Here is a 21,277-nt window from a genome sequence, read left to right as displayed (position 1 = left end):
TCTCACCAGGAACCCGGCCGGCCAGCAAGTAGCTGCTGATTGACACCAGGCGAAACAGATGGTTCTTAACTCAGACTGCATTTTCAGGCTCACTGGACTTGTGTAAGAGGAAAGGTGGATGTGATGTTCCCCACATGAAACATTTTTCCACAGGCATAACACACTTTGTGAAGTGCAGGCTAGGCATATGGATAATGGCATATATTTGCTGGGAAACACTATGTACCAGGCTTTGTAGCAAGCCCCTTTGTCATAGTGCCTCATGTAATCCTTGCAGTAGCCTGTGAAGCAGGTGCTGTTACTGTATCCAGGTACTTGGTACAGAGGGATTGGGTAAATTGCCTGAGATTGCATTTTATAAGTTCAGAGCTACAATTCCAGTACAAGTGTTTTGGCTCCAGAGCTCACTTATACAGCAGTCTTATTCTGATACCTTCACTACATATTTATTGGCTGGTATTACTGTTGTCATTGTTACTATTCCACAAACAAAGATAATACTAGTGTCATGTATTTTGCTGATTCAGTAAGCATTTGTCAAGCATATGTTTATGGCCCAGCATAGTGCGGCTCTGAGGATTGAAGTGGGGAGACGTTGGTCACACTTGCTGTTCTCGCTGAGCTTTTTGTCTGGTGGGGAAACAGTCCAGTAGGCAGGTGGGTACAGCAGAGTGTCATAAATATTGTCATCAGGAGAAGCCCAAATTGCTAGGGGAGCTCTTAGCAACAGAAATGATCTCAGACTGTGGCAGTATCACTGGAGGAAGTGACTTCTCACCAGAAACTTGAAACTGAAGCAGAGTTGACCAGCCAAAGTTGTGGGAGAGGGGAAGAATGTTCCAGGCCTTGGGAGAGTAGGACGGTGGTGGTAAGAAGCACAAGAGCTCAGAGAGGAGCAGGGCTCCTGCTCATGGGCATCCTGTGGTAGCTGACACAAGGACCGAAGTGGCCCCAGCTGTGGCCCTCAAGTTCCCCTGCTTCTGTGGTGAGCAGCCTGGGAGTAGCTCGCGTGCTGCATGGAGACTGGTAACCATTTGCTCGGTGCTCTAAAGTTTGCCTTGGACTGTTAACTCCCTGAAGTCAGAAGCCACCACTGCATTGGTGCTCATTAAGTGGCATTTGTTGAAGGAGTGATGGCTTTTCTTTGCAAAATGAATTGGGCTGTACGGCTTTCTTGAGCCAGCTATCACTTTTCCTCAGGTTCATCACATCCTGTGTGGCAGTTCAGGGGGTGTGAGGGACTTTGAGGTGCTGTACTCTGAATTCCTTTTCAGCTCTTCATTGTCCTGTTCTTTTCCTTCCTGGCCTGGCCAGTGCATGATTATAATCAGTCTGCTTGACAATAAGGTGTTGTCCTCAACCACTTTCCTCTGTAATCCTAATCTGCTGTGGCGCAGTATGATGTGATAAGACTTGCTGTGGCTGTGGGTTAGGGGGTCTCTGCTGGGGGTTCTGTGGGTCTCTCAGAAAAAACATGTGGATACCATTGCAGTGGGATGACGAAGTTAGTTGCTCAGAAACAAAAGTCATACAGTGCTGGGGTGGGGTGGGTTGAGGAGTCATCAGCCTGGAGTGGGAGAGCCTACTGACCATGGATTTGGGGATGGAGAGTGTGGTCCTGTGCTCCAGCTACCCACTACTCTAACCTCACTTTCTCAAATGTTTGGTGGAAGTATTTCCACCCCAGCCAGCTGCCAGCCTCAGGCAAGTTCTTCAAAGAGTGCTTGCCACTTCCCTGAGCAAGACAGGCAGATGTAGTTCAAGCCAGGACTGGGACCAGAGCATTTGGGCTCTCCTATCTCAGAGTTCTGATTTTCTCCTTTGCACAGTGAGGTAGCATGATAGGTTTGAAGGAATGTGAGGCCTCGGATTGGACCTAGGTTCTAATCTTTGCTTAGCCAGTTACTAATTGCATGACATCTTAGTTTCAGTGTCCTCAACTGTCACATGGGAAAAAAAATCTTATTGTATTGTAGTTATGAGAATTAAATCAGATTAGTTGTGCCAAGTGACCATGCCAACTAGGTCAGTAAATGAGATCGGTTAGGAGAAGGAAACATGACAATCTTCTGGCATTTTCAGTCTAGCAGGAGGAGAAACACAAGCTGCATCCCAAGACCACCTGAAAAAGTGTGTTAAAAATTGTTGTTGTTGTTGTTTGGCTTTTGTCCCTAGGCAAGGCCACCTCTTACCTGAATACATCCCATTTCAGGTGAGAGGCAAGACATAACCCAGGGACAGAGGGAACATAGGATACAAGTCAGCTGAACACCACTTATAGGGAATAGCACACAGTGATACAAGGCAGAAAGAAACTCATCAACAGGGCAGGATAGACGTTGGTCTTTGTGATCTCATTTGCCATGGAGCAGGGGAAGCCTCTCAGGTGGGTTGCTTTGCAGTTTATTGTCCAAATTGGGAATAGCCAGAATAACAGGTGTTAGAGTGGACAGGAACATGTGTGATTACCCAACCCAGAGAGCCTTGTAAAAGTAACAAACTGATTTTAGATTATCTCTTACCAAGCTAGAAAGAGATAATCAAGAAAACTGATGCTAGAGTGAGCCTGTGGGTTTTGGTTTCTTGATCACATGAAATGTTTGTTCCTTTTCCTTTCTAAGAATGTTTAACAGGTAAGATAGAAAGATTAGAACATTATATAGTCAGTAAATTCCAGTTGTGTAGGACACAAACACACATGCAGATACACATGAAGCCCTGGAGTGTGTGTATGAAATCTGGAAGGAGACACATCAAAGTTTTTCAAATTGCAGAGAAAATGGTCCCTTGCACTTTTCTGTAATTTCAAATTTCAATTGATTTTATGATTTCTAAAAGTTTTTAGAAATTAGAGTTTAATCACCACTAGACTCTGAGCATCTTCAGAGCAGGAAGATAGGTTATTCTCCAGATAGCTGTCTTGAGCTAACACTGCTCCGCTCTGCCCTCCCTGGCCTACTTCCTCCTCTGGGATGCTCTCTTCATGTTCAAGTAGAGCCAGGCTCCCCTGTGGCTTTCCGTATCACCCTTTTACACTGCTAGCATAGCACTTATCTCAAACAGTACTATAGACATCTGCTTATTGTCTGCTTCCCTTTTCAGATTAGGTCAGGGACCATGTCTGATTCATTTTATGGCTCCAAGATGAATCCTAACACATAACAGATGTCAATAAACTTTTGTGAACTCACTGGCCTGCTACCCTTCCTGTTGCTAGCACAGATGGCCAAGCACATAGTAGGTGTCAGTTAATGTTTAATGAGTAGAAAGATGGGTGGACAAGTGAATTAAATGCCTAGAGAAAGCAGCTAAGATTGATGACTTATATATTTGCTGCTAATGGAAGGCTTTGGGTTGCTGTTCCTGCAGTTCTGGTCACCCGAGAGGATGACTTCAACAACCGGCTCAACAACCGTGCTAGCTTCAAGGGCTGCACGGCCCTGCACTACGCCGTCCTTGCCGATGACTACCGCACTGTCAAGGAGCTGCTTGATGGAGGTAAGAGCAGGGTGGGTAGGGTGGAAGAGGGGGCTGGCCCAAGAGAAGGACTTGGCAGCCTTTCCACTCTAGTACCTCACCTCCTAGGGCCCTCTCACAGCTGGAAATGCCTCAAGAGTGGCTGTACTTCCTCACAGTGGCAGTGTGCACATGAGATTTGCTGTCCTGCAGCTGGTGTGTGTTCTTTGTATGTGCAGGATACACCACACTACACTGCCTATCAGCATGTGCTGGGAGAGTTTTCTTGATTGCTGCTCTCCCCAGAAGAGTCCTGCCTTCCCCCGCTGTAGTCCCAGAACAGACCAAGGGAGAAAAGGACAGGTACTTCCAGTCCCTGTTGAGCCACTTGTAAAAGTAACTGGATGGAGGTACTTCCCAGGAACCTCCAATCCTGCCACCTTCTGCCAACCTCACTTACACTGGTTTAAAACCCAGGCCTCACCTATTCCCTCCGCCTGCAAGGGCCTTTCCCAGAGCTGCCTGATGGGCATCAGTGCTGTGAAGGGCAGTGCTGCCTGGTCATGTGCTGCTCGTGCCTGGGATGAGTGATGCTTTTGGAGTGATGATTCAGTGTTTGCAGAAAAAGAGGCTTGGAAAACATCCCCTGGCAGCATGCTTCTTACCTTTTTCTTTGTGGTTAAGAGTTGGAGTGTGTAGCAGGGATTTCTTTCTGCCGTGCTTTAAAATCAAGCAGTGTTCCCACCCTTTGTCTAGTAGTTTACATTTCTACTGCTCCCAACCCCCAAACAGCAGAGGACTAGCTCTGTGAGGAGCCCCTCTCCCTAGCCTTCCAGATCGAACACCTTTGAAATGGAGAGGAGAGGTCCTTTTATGAGGCTCCCTGCACCCTGCCCCCCAGGCCAGGGCTGGCCCTTTGAGCCGTTCCAGGGCCATGATTCCTGCCCACTGACTTGGAACAGATGCCCTGAGCCCCCACCTTTATATTTCTCCCACCTGCCTTTTTAGCCACTATCCATTATACTCCCTACCCTACCCTCCCAGCTGCAAGGGCCAAAACCATTAACCCACTTACTTCTCCCTCCCAGACCTGAACAAGTTGCCATCATTCAGGGCCCTTCAGGCCTGCCAACTTCTGACCTCCCTCCCCCCTTGACCTCCCTTGGTCTGCCTGTGTATGTGACCAGCCAACCGAGAGGCAGGATCCTGCGCTCTTGTGCTAGGGGCTGTCTCCAGGAACACATCCACAGTCTTTTGACCTCTTCTGACCTCCAGAAGATTTGCCTTCCTGCTCATCTAGCTTTCTGGACTTCTACTTGCCACCAGCTTTGCTGCAGCCACTTAGAGGGAAACTGTATCCATGCGAGCCAAGGCAGGCCTGGACACAGGCCAGCCATGCTTTAAGGTCGTTACTGAACCCTTTTCCTTGGAGTTGGTCAAGCTGCGGTCCAGGGTCCCTGTGTGTTAGAAGATTACAATGCAAGGAGGCAGCGCTTCTTGCTTTTTGAACAGAAGCCCCCACTGTTAGGGTGTAAGAAGCTCTGTGGCCCATTAGGAGGCAGCATGGTGTAACAGAAAGAGCATCTCAGGTGTCAAAGTCTGGCCAATCTGGGTTTGAATCCTTATCCTACTGCCTTGCTGTGTTGCCTTGGATGTGTTCCCTTCGCTGGGAGCCTTTGTTTTCTTACCCCTACTTCACAGGGATGGCATGAGGATCAGCAGTGCTGTCTGTGATGTCTCTGGCAGGTGTGTGGTGCATGGGAAGGAGTTACTGTCAAAACTACCCCCCTGCAGCTCAGACCCCTTTCCCTCCCAACCTGGAGCCTGTACTCCTACCCAAAGACCTCTTGACTGCCTGTCTGCACCACCCCCGTGTCCCCTCCTCTTGCCTGAATCCTCAGACTCTTGAAGAGCTCCTTCCCTCAGGAAACCTTCCCAGACTGTCTGATCGGCTGTGCTGCTCCCCCTGAGTTTTCATAGTGCTGGGGCTTTTCATTCTGGAAGGGGCTGCTTCTGCTGTGTTGGAAGGCTGTACTTCGGTCCTCACTCGGGGAACTTTAGCAGCAGGCTGCTCTCTAGAATGTGACCCCACTGGCAGGTCCACCTTCCTAAGTTCTGGCAGCCCTTCCCAAACAGAGGTCCATCAGGGAGGCATTTGAGCCCTCATGCGCTCATGCATCCATTGTACACAGGAATTAGCCTCTCTGCCAGGCAGCTAAAGTGCTCCTAGGCTTGGGACCGTTAAGGAAGTCATGACTCAGGTCATTTGCTGTGGGTAGTTCAAAGGAGAAATCCCAACTGAGAATGGCTGCGGAGATGAACAGAGTCAGGTCTGGAGTCAAGATCTTAATCCCAGCCCTGCACTTGATCACTGTGTGATCCTGAGCAAATGACTAATGACTCCAAGTGTTTCCTAGCAGTGGAGAGATGCCACCTGCCTTTGAGTTTTGTAAGGACTCACACATGTATGGCTCTTCACATGGCTTCATTAATTTCCAAAACAATCTGCTTTGGGGCCAGCTTTGTGGCACAGTGGGTTAAGCTGCTGCTTATAACACTGGCATCTTTTTTTTATTATATTTTTGACATTCTTTACATAGTTAATTACGGTAAAAAGGTTCAAGGGCTATAGGGAAGTGGGTAAGACTTACTTCCATATTGTTTCCTTCATGTATCTGAGGTAAAGGGAGATATTGAGGGAGAAGCCCCACCCAGTTTCCCACCCACCCCAGGTGCCGGATGTGGGGCATGCTCTGGGATACTTGTTCAAGTGGTTTTGATAGTTCACCAGTTATGAATTGCTGCCAGTCTCACCACTCCAAGCATGATGAGGTCGTAGAGACCACCAAAGTCCCAGCTGCTCCACTTTGAATCTAGCTCCCTGCTAATGCACTTAGGAAAGCAGCAGAGGATGGCCCAACTACATGGGATATGCAGATGGAGTTCCTGGCTGGCTCCTGCCTGGACCAGCCCCCGCCATTACAGCCATTGCAGCTGTTTAGGAAGTGAACCAATGGATGGACAATATTCCTTCCTCCCTTCTGTTCTCTCACTCTCCTCTCTGTTGTCTCCTGTCTTCTCACTCCTCTACCTCCTCCCTTTTCCTCTCCCTCCTTTTCTCTCTCTCCTCTCTCTCCCCTCTCTGTCACATAAGCAAATCTTAAAAAAAAAAAAAAAACTGCGAAACTCAGCACTTGTTTTTCTCCACCCTCCCCACCCTGCTCCATCTTTTTATTTGAAAGAAATAGTTTGCTTCCTCTGACCAACTACCCATATGCCTGCAGTGGCCAAGGGGAGCCAGAACCAGGAGTCAGGAACTCGGGCCAGGATTCCCACATGAGTGGCAAGACATCAGCTACTTGAGCCGTCATGTGTTGCTTCCTGAAATGCACACCAACAGAGAGCTGGATTCAGGAGCCAGGGCCAAGCCAGACATGAAGCCCACACATTCTGATGTGGGATACAGGTATCCCAACCTGTGGTGTAACTGCTGGGCCAGGCACCTGCCCCCATTCGAATTTCTTAACCCGGCTGGAGAGGAGCTCCAGCCTGCTCCTCACCTAACATTCTTCCTTGGCTGCCCCAGCACTCCAACAGTGCTATAGCGGCATCCAGTGTTCCACTTGGTACCTGTACTCTGGAGTTCTTTGAGCCTCTCATTTCCCTTCAAGACTTGTCTCAGGCTGACAGGACTCCCTCCAGTCAGTCTGCATCTCTCATGCTGCCTGCCTTCTGCACCTTCCCACTCCCAGGCATGAGGTACAGGCTTTTGGATTAGATAGACTGAGGTAAATTAAAGGCCAGAACTGTGTTTTTTGGTTCCTGTCTCTTTACGACATAGTTTAGCACACTGTGCTGCACTGATTAATCTCCAAAACCACCAGAGGCTTTCTCTTGGGACACAAGTTCTTTGCCCCTCGGCACACTGTGAGGGCCCCACTGGGTCTGCCTGCTTCAAGCCGCCTAGATTATGATCTGGCCATCTTTTGGTAATCACAGTGCTACTTGCTTTTCAGCCACCAGTGCTCACCTCAGAAAACTAGGGCTTTCAGAAACCTAACCTTCATGGCTTCTCCTTTCCACTGTGTCCAAGAAGAGGGCCCAGTTGTCAGTGTTAACCAGCCGGATGCAGACAGGCTTGAATTCCTTCACATCCCGCCTGAGGCAAAGAACCTTTCCAGCACGGACAGCCTCGCTCAGCAGCCTGTTAACTAGCCATCAGGACCCAACTCCAAGCCGCATTCCTTGTTCCACTTCACTGTCTGACCATCTGGCCATTCAGGCAGACATGAACCAATCAGCTTTGTCTCTGGATGTCCTCCACTGAAAGTTCTCACATTCTTGCCTCTGGCATGTGGCGGAGGAGGCTGAGCTGTGGCCTGAAGCTGGACACCTGACTCTTTTACCAACCACTTCTTTCCTCATTGGGCAAATCTCTCTCTTATTCCATAAAACAGAAGTCAGGGTAGTGCATCCCAAGGACTTCTTCCAGCCTCAGCCACTCCGGGCAAGGCTTTTCTTTCATGTGTCCAACACTTACCAAGCATCCCTCCTGTCACAGGTCCCACCCTGGGCACCGGGAAGATAAAGATGATCCAACTAGTCCAGTGAGAAAATCGCACATTTTAGCAAAGAAGTGCCTTCTAGTGTGTTAATGGAGCTCAGTAGAAGGTACAGTGGGATTACTAGGAGACCTTTAATTTGGGGTGAATGCCTGGTAGTTGTACACATTAGTCCCGCAGCCCCAGTGCAGGTTTAGCAGGTACACAGGAGAGAAGACAGAGGAAACAGCATGCTCAAAGGCATGAGTGGGAAATAGCAAGTTATCGGCTCATCACAAGTGCTCCAGAAGAGCTGGATTAATAGAGTGTGGATGGAAGGGTCAGGCAGGATGGGAGGCAGGAGGGCTGCCAGTGAAAGTCTGTTAGAAACTATGTGAAGGAAATGGGACTTGATCATCCAGTGGGAAGGAGGAACAGGATAGGCTTTATGTGTAGAGTGACAGGTGTTTGAGAAGTTTTCCAGCTAAATGGATAAGGTGTGGCATGTCTACACAGTGGAATATGATACAGCAACAGGAATGGGTGAATTCTTGCTCTTTGCAACAGTATGAATGACCTGCTGCTCACAAGCCAGACATTTGAAGAGTCCTTACTGTATCCTGGTACTTAAAGTTCAAACTCACAAAAACTAATCAGTGGCATAGTAAGTGGGCAGTGACTGGGAGAGGAAATAGCTTCTGGGGAACTGCCTTGATCATCTGTACCTATGTTCTGCTTGTGTGGGTGTGTCCAACTTATTAACATTCCCTGAGTTGTATCTTGGTGTGCTTTTGCAGAAAATGATTCACTTGAAAGCCATGGTACCTGTCTTGTTGAGGCAGCTTGAGTAGGGAAAGAGAGCAAGGAACCGCTCCCAGAAAGGCTTATGAGTAGAATCTGTAGGCTCCAATGGCGAGAGAGAAGGCAAAATGCCAGAAAGGCTTATGAGTAGAATCTGTAGGCTCCGATGGCAAGAGAGAAGGCAAAATGCCAGAAAGGCTTATGAGTAGAATCTGTAGGCTCCAATGGCGAGAGAGAAGGCAAGATCAAGTCCAGGTTCTGGGTGGGAGGGCTGCTAAAGGGTATGAGGAGAGGAATGCCGGAGGAAGGAGGGGGCAGGACAGGATAATCTCCAGTCCTGTTTGGAGCAGGTCTGTCTCATTCTGTGCCTGCTTGTATCCTTCCTTCATTCTCCCCTCAGATTTGAATCCTGCTGACAAACTAGCCATAGTTAAACCTTTATGTTTCATACGTGTCTCTACCTGAAGAGCTAAATATTCCTGCAAAAATTACACAACCAAGCTGACTGGACCCACCTCACATTTATGATCATAAATCTCACACACTCAGCACTGTTCACCACCCATTGCACTTTATTAATAGCAAAAGCATTGTCTTATTCCAGACCACAGCAACTTTTTAGGCCTCCTCCTTCCCTCAAATTGCCAGTACCTTCCCACCCAAACTTGCAAGATCACCTCCTGTTTCACAGAGAAAATAGATCTCAATTGAAAGGGAATGACCTTGTGTCTGTACCATTGCTTCACCTGACTGCCTGCATCTGCCCCCAGATGCTGCCTTCCTCCCTCAGTAGTCAAAGTCCTAAGACGAGCTCTGCACTGGGCTCCAACTCTGCTTTCTCAAGAGCTTTGCTTCCTCAGGAGTCCTCTCGTTTTCTGATTATTTCTCACATCCTGCTGGCTCATTTCTGTCGACATAAAAACATGCCCTAATATCACCCCTCTTCAAAAACAAAGCAGTTTGACCTCATGTCTACCTCCTAGGTCTCAATATAGTATGGTCTAAATTATATTATTTACCAAGTTTTTCAAGCCATAAATCTCACTCTGGAATTCTGTTTTTGTGTTGCACTCCTTGCCATATCCTTCAGTGAATCACTGAGTGTTTCCAGAGTCTCTTGAATCCATTTTTTAAAACCATTTCTGTTGCTGTAACACTAGTGCAAGCCACAGTCATCTCTTTTGGACTCTCCCCATAGCTTCCTAACTGTTCACTCAGTTTCCACTCATGTCTCCTATATCCATTCTCCAACAGTAGCCAGAGCAAGTCATGTCCTTCTCCTACTGAACAGAAAACAGAATGAGACTGCAGCTCCTAACCAGAGTCTCCAAGATGCTACACAGCACAGACTGTGCAGCCTCAGCTCTTTGCGCGCCCACCCTTCGCTCTTCACTGTTAACACTGGCCTTCCATCGTATCTCTGACACATCGAGCTCCTTCCCATTTCACAGCCTTTGTTCCTACTTCTCCCAGTGGTTGGGTCACTCTCCTTGGAGTGAGCTCATCATTCAAGGCTCAACCCAGTGTCAGAAAGGCCTTCCCTGACCCCAGAGTTGGTCATTCCGTTTGCCATTCTGTCTACTATGAGTCCATTTGTCATCTTCCTGCACTTACCCATCTCTAAGGTGATTATGTTGCTTTGTTAATATGTTTGTCATCTGTATCCCCCTAACAAGTAAAATCTGTGCTCACAGAGACCTGGTCTCTATCCTAGAAGGAAAACATGCACAGCCAGCACATGATAGGTTAATATTAAAAAGCTGCCAGACAACTAGGGAACCTGTTGAACACTTAGGTGAATGGGTCGGGGGCTCAGGAGACAAGTGGCTGGAGTTAGGAAGATTTGAGACACGTCAGTCTCTTGGGGATGGCATAAGCTGGCTAAGTCTGAGTCGTCTACAGAACATTGCAGGCTGGAGATGCAAAGGCACGATGGTGAGAACCTACTTTTGACGTGCGCATGAGAAGCCAGGAAGCAAAGTGAGACGGAACAGCAGAAGAAAGAAGGGGGTGGGCTGCCTCAGCACAGTCCTGCCTCCTCAAGCCTTCTGACAACCTTGTCTGTGTGCCAGTGGCTTGAATTTGCAGTCTGTTATGGAGCAATGTTTCTGTAGAATACAGTAAATGTTATCAGGAAAATAATATTTTTTAAAGGCTTACAAAATACAGGCCCAAATTTGTCATTAGATTCTACAGGCATTAAATTACTCAGGCAACTTGATATAAAAGTATCCAGACACTTAACTTTCAATTATCTCATCAAGGGCTGGTCGCAAGGTCCGCAGAATGGCACCAGTATGTGGACCACATGGTAGTACAGCATCACTGCTGCACTAGTACACCAGGCAGGGAAGGAACAGATGAGCAAAGAGTGGCCTCTGCGTTCAGGTAGCAAAAAGTTCAGTGGGGCGGATCAAATAGCCAGGGACACACATCGGCATACTGCTTGGCAGAGAAGCCAAAGGATACAGTACCAAGGATTGTAATGCCCCAGCTGTGCCATGGCCTTAGCCCTACACATCCTCACCCTCTTTGGCATCATTGTTTCCTCTGTAAAAATGAGGAGATCATGTCAGATGATCAAACACTATAAATGTTCTGATAATTTGGGTACAGATGCTTAAATTACTATGTGCTAGCAGTTGTCTGAGGTCTCTCTTTTGGAGAGAATGAAAATATTTTAAAATTATTGTAGTGGTTGTGCAGTACTATAAGTACACTTAAAAAAACATTAAATTGTATTCCTTAAGTGGCTGAACTTTATGGTGTGTACATTATATCTTAGTAAAGCTGTTAAAAAAGTGTAAACGGGAAAAAATTTTTTCTTGCCTGTTAAAACCCAGAATATACTGTCTGGTGACTGCAGATGTCAGCATAGGCTAGACTAGGTCTGTTCTGTGTCCTCTGCTCTCCTCCCCTTCCCTGGGTAGACCTCACAATACTGATTGGTGCCCCAGGGTTAGGGTCAGAAAGCAAGGAGCCCCCATGCACCCTAGAGTTAGGACAGTGGCTAAGACAGCCTGGTGTTGAGTCAGAGGATGCTGTTAAAAACTCACCTGTGAGCTCCCTGGTGCCCTCAGTGGTTGGTTGGTTTGTTTGTTTGTTTGTTACTGTAACAAATATCATTGCGCACTCTATCCTATTGAAGACTAAAGTCTAATAGAGAATTTAAGTAAATAGTTACAATACTACTAGCTAAGTTATTGGCTAATAATGTGTTATTAAGGAAGATCAGAGGGTTCTGTGAGAACCTACCAAGGACCTGAGCAAGTGGCATTTATGTAGAGACATGGCATGTTGCCATTAGCCTGTCCTTGAGCTTGATGAAGTCCTGTGAGCCGAGAGGCCATTAGTCATCCAAAGGGACCCAGCAGTCCAGTCGGGGGCCTGTGTGGGGAGTGAAGGTGTTTAGTGGTACTGTGACTGCAGCCCGTGGGGTCATCAGGCCCAGAAAGTACCCTCAGGGACCCAGAGTCCTGCGCTTAGCCCCTTGCCCAGGGCAGGATGTGGAACTGTCCTTGCTCACCCCCAGGGAAAGGTATATCTGCTTCCTGACTCCTGTGGACGTAAGGGAGTCATCGCATGGTTGAACTGGAGATTAGAGCCTGGTCACCAGAGCCCATGCTGTCCAGAGCCACCTGCCATACAGGCACCCGCATTTCATCAAGGCTTTAATCGGCTCCAAGCAGTCCTCAGATGAGCCTGGCTGGTATCCGGCATGAGCTCATCACCGCCAACAGTGGCAGCTGGAGGCCAAGGCTCCCCTGGGTGAGGGAGAGGTCAGCATAGGCTGGGCCAGGTCTGTTCTGTGTCCTGTGTTCTCCTCCACCTGCCCCAGGCCCGCAAACAACTGAGGAAAACTCAGATCAGCCAAAGCACAGCCCATTGCCCTTTTGCCGGTCTGCTCAGGCCCCTTCCATTTGGGGGCAGAATGTAGAGAGCAGGCCACACATTTTAAAAAAAGAGGATGTTTATTTGAGGATCAGGGTATGCAAAATGGCAGTCAGCCTATTGCAGGGTCAGACTGGAAGAGGGGCCAGAACCAAGATTCCCTTCCCAAAAGGAGTTGGCTTCCAGCATTCATAAACTGCCTTTTTGTTTCCACAAGCCTGGCAGTGTCCTGGGAAGAACACATTAGGGATATTCTCTGTATATTTGGATCATAGTTCCTTTCCTTAACAACATTTTACATTCTTTTCATTGTTTCAAGAAAATGGAGCTTACCACTTAAAGAGCTTTAGGGAATCTCTAGGTTCTAATGTTTCTAGGGAGTGCGCCCATGTTTCTGGCACTGATTCTACCTTGTATGGAACCTCAAACTTAAGTTCTTTCGCTCACCTTGGAGACTCAGCTTCAGCATCTGTAAATAAGATTGGGGAGGGGGTGCTGGCTCAGTGAGCTAATCCTCTACTTGCAAGTGCTGACATCCCATATGTGTGTCAGTTCATGTCCTGGCTGCTCCACTTCACATCCAGCGCCCTGTTTGTGGCCTGGAAAAGCAGTAGAGGATGGGCCCAGCACAGTAGCCTAATGGCTAAAGTCCTTGCCTTGCACACGATGGGATCCCATATGGACACCAGTTCTGATCCCAGTAGCCCCGCTTCCCATCCACTTCCCTGCCTGTGGGCTGAGAAAGCAGTTGAGGATGATTCTAAGCCTTGGGATCCTGCCCCCAGAAGAGACTCCAGGCTCCTGGCTTCAGATCGGCTCAGCTCCAGTCATTGCGGCCACTTGGGGAGTGAATTAGCAGATAAAAGATCTTCCTCTCTGTCTCTCCTCCTCTCTGTAGATCTGACTTTCTAATAAAAAAATCAATAAATCTTTAAAAGGTGGGAGACAGCAGAGGAAGGCCAGAGGACCCGGCACGATGACTCAGTGGCTAAATCCTTGCCTTGCATGCACCAGAATCCCATATAGGTGCAGGTTTGTGTCCCACCTGCTGCACTTTCCACTTCCCATCTAGCTCCCTGCTTATGGACTGGGAAAGCAATTGAGGATGTCCCCCAAAGCCTTGGGACCCTGTTTCTGTGTGGCTTCTGGTTCCTGGCTTCAGAGCAACTCAGCTCCAGCCATTGCAGCCATTTGGGGAGTGATCAGCTGACAGATCTTTCTGTCTCTCCTCTGTAAATCTGCTTTTGTGATGGAAAATAAATAAATCTGAAAGGGAAAAAAAAAGATAGTTGGACCGCAATTTCAAAACTCCCATCTAATATGTTGTTACTCGGAACGAGTACTTGCCCTCTGGTTTATCTAATTTCAAATTTGAGTCTTCATATTTATTCAGCAACTATTCATTATTGTCCTGCAGCCAACCACCAGCATCCTCCCCATCTAGGTTTCTGTAATACATGTAATTCCTGTCTGCTGCTTCCCACAACATGGAGTTTGATTTGATTAACTGTTGTCTCCTCTGTTCGGTGAGGTCCCAAAAGGGGGTCTGGATCTGTAGTGCTTTTGTTCCCTACCCCTTGCACTTTGTTCAACACATGATAACTGCAATAAATGTTTGTCGAATAAGTTTAAAGTGTTCTCTAGGTAGTATGTAAATATAAAAGATGCAGGGCCTCAATTTTTTTTTAAGATTATTTTCTATTGGAAAGTCAGGTATACATAGAGGAGGAGAGACAGGAAGATCTTCTGTCCATTGATTCACTCTCCAAACAGCTGCAACGGCTAGAGCTGCACTGATCCAAAGCCAGAAGCCCAAAGCCTCTTCTAGGTCTCCCACATGGGTGTAAGGTCCCAAGGCTTTGGGCCATCCTCAACTGCTTTCCCAGGCCACAAGCAGGGAATTGGATGGGAAGTGGGGCTGCCAGGACACGAACTAGTACCCATATGGGATCCCTGTGTGTACAAGGCAAGGACTTTAGCCGCTAGGCTCCTGTACTGGACCCCAGCTCTTTTTATACTGCCCATTGTAAAATAATGGTTTGGTGAAACTGCACATCTACAAACAAAGCAGATGGAGAAGTGTGTTTTGGACAATAGGTATCAGGGCTCTAAATTGAATGTCAACAAGGGCCAGAATATACAGCCAAGAGTAATGGATAGCAAAGAGGTGGACCAGTGCCAGTACTGTAGAAGGCATCATTGTGTAATCCCAGGACAACATGTACAGCTCAAACAGGTGAAGGGGAAGAAGGAATTTTTCAGGCAGGGCAGCACCAGAAATGAGCCTTGTGTACTTGTACAGAACTGACAACCTGCTGGATTATGCAGCAGGGAAGCTTGGCTCTGCAGGGCCTTGGGGACAGCACAGAGGACTGAATTTTATAGTCAGTGGAGAGTTCCTAGAGTGACTTACTTGGGGGGTGGCATATGACCATAGTGACTTCTCTTAAAAATGCGCAAGAAATATCAAGCAGCAGCAGAGAAAGTCTAGGACAGGAATGTCCTTGTCATATCCTTTTGTGTCTTTCTCATTGCTGCAATAGCACAGTATCACTAAGGTCCTAAAACAACATGAATTTATTATCTTAGAGTTCTGGAAATGAGGGGGCCCGGCGGCGTGGCCTAGCGGCTAAAGTCCTCGCCCTGAACATGCCGGGATCCCATATGGGCGCTGGTTCTAATCCCGGCAGCTCCACTTCCCATCCAGCTCCCTGCTTGTGGCCTGGGAAAGCGGTTGAGGATAGCCCAAAGTTGGGTTCCTGCACCCGCGTGGGAGACCTGGAAGAGGTTCCAGGTTCCTGGCTTCGGATCGGCGCAGCACCAGCCGTTGCGCTCACTTGGGGAGTGAATCACTGGATGGAAGATCTTCCTCTCTGTCTCTCCTCCTCTCTATATATCCGCCTTTCCAATAAAAATAATAAATCTTTAAAAAAAAAAAAGAGTTCTGGAAATGAGAAGTCCAAACTGGGCTCCACTGGACCAAAATTAAGGTACCAGCACAATTTCTTCCTTCCTTCCTTTTCCGCCTGCCTTTCTTCCTCCCTCCCTCCCTCCTATCTCTTCCTTCCTCCCAGAAATAATGTGTTTTCTTGTCTTCCTCATCTTCTAGAGGTTGGCAGGATTTTAGGCCTGGTCACCTTATCCCTTTGAAGCTAGCAGTGGTGCCTTGAATTGAATCTCCCACTTGTTACCCTGTTATTTACAAGAAGAAATCCTTGTATTTATATTGGGTACATGGAGGTAATAACAGTGATATTCCAACCCAAAGTCAGATTATCATCCTTAATTATTCTGCTACCTTGATTCCTTTCACCCTCCTAACATGTTCACAGGGCCATATTCTGCCAGTCACCCTCTCAGAAACATTTTATACCTGCCTTATTAGTGTTTTTGGATCAGTAATACTTGTTCATGATACAAAATTCAAATTTTCAGTGACAAGACTTACTCCCACCCCAGCTCCAACCAAAGTATTATCCAAAATTTCCATCTTAACTCTAACCAAAGCCTTATCCAGTCTCTCCATTGTGTTTGTTTTTGCTTTGCAGTTAGCAGACTTTTAGGGAGACAATTTAAGACCATGCAAGTATTGTGCTTCTCCAGACTCCCATAGACCTAGTTTCTACTAATGCTTCTTGCCTGAATAAATCCTTATATAATAGTTGAGCATATTTATTATATTTTCTAACTCTAGTGCCCACACTACATTGACTAGTCAGAAATTGGCATTTTGTGGTGATCAAGAACCTTTCTCTCCCACTCTGTCACACACACACACATGCACATGCCTTATCTAAGTATTCATGAATGCTTATATGTTGTGTAATTCATTATTTTTTCAGATTTCACTAATGTAACATCCCTCTTAGTTTGTGTTTTGTGTGTATGTGTGTTAGCATTTCTGATTTTCTGGCTTACAAAGATTTTTCTGGCTTACAAAGATTTTTCAGGCTCATCTTAAATCCACTTTGATCCGGCCTGGAATTGGCCACATTTTCAGAAGCCCTAGGACTTCCATAGCAAGCAGTTGTGTAAGAGACTGAAATTGGATCACTAGATGTTGCTGCTTCTGTTGACTGATCCAAGAAACGTTTGCGAGTATGTAAGTCTGTATCCACCACAATGCACATGCATGTACATGTCTCAGAAGCCCTGAGAACGCCTGGCACTCCAGTCACTCACTGGCAATGTCTTCATCCATTTCATGCTTGTCACAGGTATGGCCCTTCTTCCATTATGAGAATACAGACCGCAAACAGCGCTGATGCCTTCTCTCATTTGCTCAGTCCTGTACTGCTGTAGAAAACAACGCTGCTGTCAGGAATTCCGGTCAAGACCCCTTTGCAGCCCTCACGCCTGTTGCACATAGGGCTGAGGATATGTACTTGCATGGTCAAATCCTGAGTTCATGAGCTTTTGGGAGTTGTTTTCTCCCCATCTTTGATGTTTTTGTAATTTTCACAGGAAGTACAGCTGGGTAAAGTTTTCCATGTACTTGGACTTTTAGGATTTTTCTTCCCTATCTTCCCGTTTTGATTTAAATTTGTCTCAATATGTGGAACATTACCTTATTACTGAAAGTCAAAATTATACAAAGTATATTCAGAATATATTTTCAGGAGTAGTGACCTCTGTGCTGTGTGTCCCTTTCAACCTCTTTCTGCTTTTCCCCCCTCCAAATCCAGATCCCACATTAATAATAAATCATACTATTTCTCTGCTTTATCCTTTCTGAACTGCTTTGAATAAGCAAGTATTTCTGTCATTTTGTCTTTCTTCATACACAGAAACTACTTACGCTTTTTTGCCATTTGGTTTTGTTTGGGTTTTGTTTGTTTTACTTTCATGTTAGTTCACGGAGATCTCAACTCTTCTTTTTTATAGCTGCATAGTATTCTCCAGTGTGTGTGTGCGCGCGCGCGCGTGTGCGCGCTCTCTGACATTAAGGTTTTCAAAATTTTGTGGTTACAAATAATGCAACAGTGATTAAGCTCTTGCATATGTATTTTGATATAGCTGGAGGTTATATCACACACAGTAAAGTCCTAGAGGTGGCTTTGCTGGGTCAGTGTTTAGCGCATACGAGTTTCTCCTCCATGGAAGCACCTTCCTGTTAGCACTGCGACAGAGTGCCTGTTTCCTCATAGGCTCTCCATGAATATATTGTCAAGCCTCTGGATTTTTGCAGATCTGATAAATGAAAAACATTGTGTCTTAACTAAAGTTTTAGTTTGATTTCTCCTATCATGAATGAATTTGAACCTTATTCCATGTGTAAGAGCCAACTTTTATCTATTTACGAAATATCTGTTCATGTCTTTTGTCCATTTTTCTGTAGGATTTTGTTCTTTTTTTCTCTTGATTTATAAAAGTTCTTTATATCTTAACAATTGGTGATCTACTTGTACACTGTAAATATCTTCTACTTTGGACCGATAACGATTTTACACTTCCCCATGTAATCCTAACACATAGCAAGAATGGAGAATCACCGGGGTGGGTATTTTAAGCTATACAATATGAAATTTTTTTTTAATAACGAGAAAGGAATAAACGAGTTGAAGGCTCAGTCCTGAGTGACATCTAGTACATGGAACAGAAGAATGCACAGGAACCGCAAAGGCAACAAAGTCAAGGATGTTGTGCATCATGGGAATAAAGACAGAAAAAAAGTTAAAAGTAGGTAGGATTGATTGGTGGCATTAATTATTGCACCCTTGAGAAAGGAAGAAGTTGCTGGAGGCTGTACTTAGTTCTGCATCCCTGAGTCCCAGTACAGCTTCTTCTGTGCTGTTCGGGCCCAGAGAAGAGGCCTGGCCTCCATGCAGAGATTTTTCCCAGCAGTACTGCCAGTGGACTATAGGAAACCTTTCCTGACACACAGAAATGAGGGGATCCTTGTCCAGCTGTGTCATAATTAGGGCATAAGTATTCAGTCAGCTAATATTGGCTAAATTCATACTGAGTATTAGTTACTGTTTAAGGCACAGAATGTCACAGCAAAGACCCATTTTTCCTCTCTGCTTCTCTGACCATTGTCTAAAGTTGGAGATTGCCTTTATCCAAGCCCATATATCTAGTTTGTCCTGGGTCCTTAACTCTGGGATGAACTTGGTAAAGTCCTTAAAATTAGACAGTGGTTTTGTGAGTTGAAGTGAGTGATTCCTTCAGCTGCAGTGCAGCATTGAAAGCAGACATCAGCAGATGAACAGGTCTGATGACCAGAACTGTAGCCTGTGTAACACTTGTCATAATTAAAGGACCTCACCCCGCACACACCTACACATCTCGACTCCCTGTGTACTGGAAAGTACAGTCAGCATAACTGTTCCTCCGGCTCCTCTCTGCTAACATTTTCAAAACCATCTGTGAATAAGTGTCTGCCTTCCTTAAGTGCACAGTGACAGACTGTGTTTAAGGATACCTTACTCTGGAGAAACTGACTCCCCTCCCAGGCCCACCTCCCAGCCCTCTTTTAATGTGCTGATACTTGTTATCCAAGCAGGGGCTTTGTTTAGCTTCAAGAGTGCACATGTGAGTGGGAGCATACACCATTTCTTGATAACCCGCTTCCCTGCTATGGGCATTAGGCTAGCATTGGTCAACAGAAGCTTAAACATCTGGTCAGCTCAGTCCTTTGGGGTGGTTGATGTTTTATAGACAACCCATCAAGATTGATAGGCCTGGTAACTGAATTAGCCAGATGTGTGGGCATTGTGTGCCCTTTCCTCGGCCTACCATCAATGTTGTTAGATGGAAGCAGACGTGTGATTAGCATGTTTGAAGATGATGTGTTTTTAGTGTATGAACAAAAGCTGCCGCCTTCTGCAGGGACTGTGGCTCTGCCCCATACATCAGCTATGTAATTATGGCTACTAAATTTAGCCCAGGCCCAGGTCAGCCACCTTGGTCTCAACTGTTATTTGCAAGAGGGGGAGGGGAGATGGCAGAAGCTTAGGGACCCAGGCTGTTAGAGTCCACTTTGAATTCTGCTTTATCTAGAGCCTTTGCCACTCTGCTGACAGTTGCTTCCAGCTGCTGTCTGGTTGCAGAACCTGGCGACCTCTCTAGGGGGCCGTCTGCTTGACTGAGTCCTGTAGAGGGCTGAAAGCCCTGACTTCAGGAAACACCACAGATGAAAACGAGCTGTACCTCCTCACTTCCAGTGTCCACGTCACATGCAGCTCACAGCAGTATCTGCTGTTTACCTTAGGTCAGCATTGAGCACAGGTCCTTCATAGAAGTTTGTGAGTTTGCTCTCCCCTTGATTCATTTCCATGGTTCTAGCCACACTGGCCGGCATACTTTTCTTAGAACACCCCAGGCATTTATTTCTTCCTTCCCTTCCTTCTTTTCTTTCTTTTTATTTGTTCTGTTTGGTTTTGTGTTTTAGGGTTTTATTTATTTCATTTCATTTATTTGAAAGGTGGATTTACAGAGAGAGGCAGAGAGATAGAGATCTTCCATCTGCTGGTTCACTGCCCAAATGACCACAACAACCTGGCTGGAGCAGGCAAAAGCCAGGAGCTTTGTCCAGGTCTTCCACGTGGGTGCAGAGGCCCAGGCGCTTGGGCAGTCCTCCACTGCCTTCCCAGGCATATAAGCAGGGAGTTTTATCAGAAGTGGAGCAGCTGTGTCTTAAACTGATACCTATAAGGGCTGCCAGAACTATGGGTGGTGGCTTAGCTCACTGTATCACAGTGCTGTATACATCCCATACGCCCCCAAAGGCATATTCATGTCTTCAGTAGCTCTGTCCATGCTGTCTAGTTTATAAGTATTTCATACTGCGTGTGTCTAAACCTGCCCTTTCTGTGCTTCGTCCATGTTGCCTGCCTTATGAATGGCATCCTTATCTACTGTTCTCTATCAAGAAAAGTATTGTGAGTGTGATAATTTTCCACCCACCCCCACTTTCCACCAAGCTGTTTTCCTTAGAATTTCCTCTCAAATCCATCCTCTCCTCTTCTTCGATGCCATATTGGAGGCTTCCTCACTCACCTGAGCTACTGTAACAGCCTTCTTATTGGTCTCCCTACTCCAGGTTCCCCTGCAAATCAGCTTTCACCCCACAAAGTTCTTTTGATCCCCTGTCCCCTGCTTTGAAGCCTTCAGTTCTCAGTGCCTGGAGGCTAAGTCCAAGTGTCTGCCCAGCACCCACTCTCTGTGCATTCCCCCACAAGTCTTCTGCCACCCTGGCTCAGAGACAGGAGTGGGATCAGAGCCTGGTGGGCTCATGAGATAGATGGCTGCAGCCAAGAGGGCCTGGGACGCAAGAACCATCCCTACTGTTGGCCCTCCAAATGTTCATTGCCTCACATAGTATCTTCCTTGTTTCCAAACCTGTCTACATTCTCTTTTTCCTGCCTGGAATGTTTTTCTAACTTTTCCACTATTGGAACTCCTGGTGAGCCTTCAAGATCCGGAAGTAGCTCATTTGTCATTCTGTTCCCCCACAGTAGTTTCCCCTGAGTGCCGCTACCCCCTGCTCTTCTGATGCTATAGCTGCTGGTCCTGACTAGATCTCTAATGCAAAAAGATCATGTAATCTCCCCTGTCTGGGGGAGGTAGGGAATCCAGCTTCCTCT

At 46.6% G+C, this 21,277-nt stretch overlaps 1 protein-coding gene across 2 annotated transcripts in view; it reads left to right on the top strand.

The window, feature by feature from the left end:
* The window catches only part of CLPB (ClpB family mitochondrial disaggregase), a 134,416-nt gene that overhangs the window by 71,129 nt on the left and 42,010 nt on the right, over positions 1–21,277 (top strand). For both annotated transcript variants that reach the window (XM_004589919.4, XM_004589920.4), the window contains one exon: positions 3,370–3,498. In XM_004589919.4, the coding sequence (XP_004589976.1) occupies positions 3,370–3,498 (129 nt within the window). The remainder of the gene's footprint in view (positions 1–3,369; positions 3,499–21,277) is intronic.

This window comes from Ochotona princeps, chromosome 4, assembly GCF_030435755.1.
Source record: "Ochotona princeps isolate mOchPri1 chromosome 4, mOchPri1.hap1, whole genome shotgun sequence".
In the NCBI taxonomy this organism is placed as follows: Eukaryota; Metazoa; Chordata; class Mammalia; order Lagomorpha; family Ochotonidae; genus Ochotona; species Ochotona princeps.
This window is presented reverse-complemented; position numbering and strand designations above follow the sequence as displayed.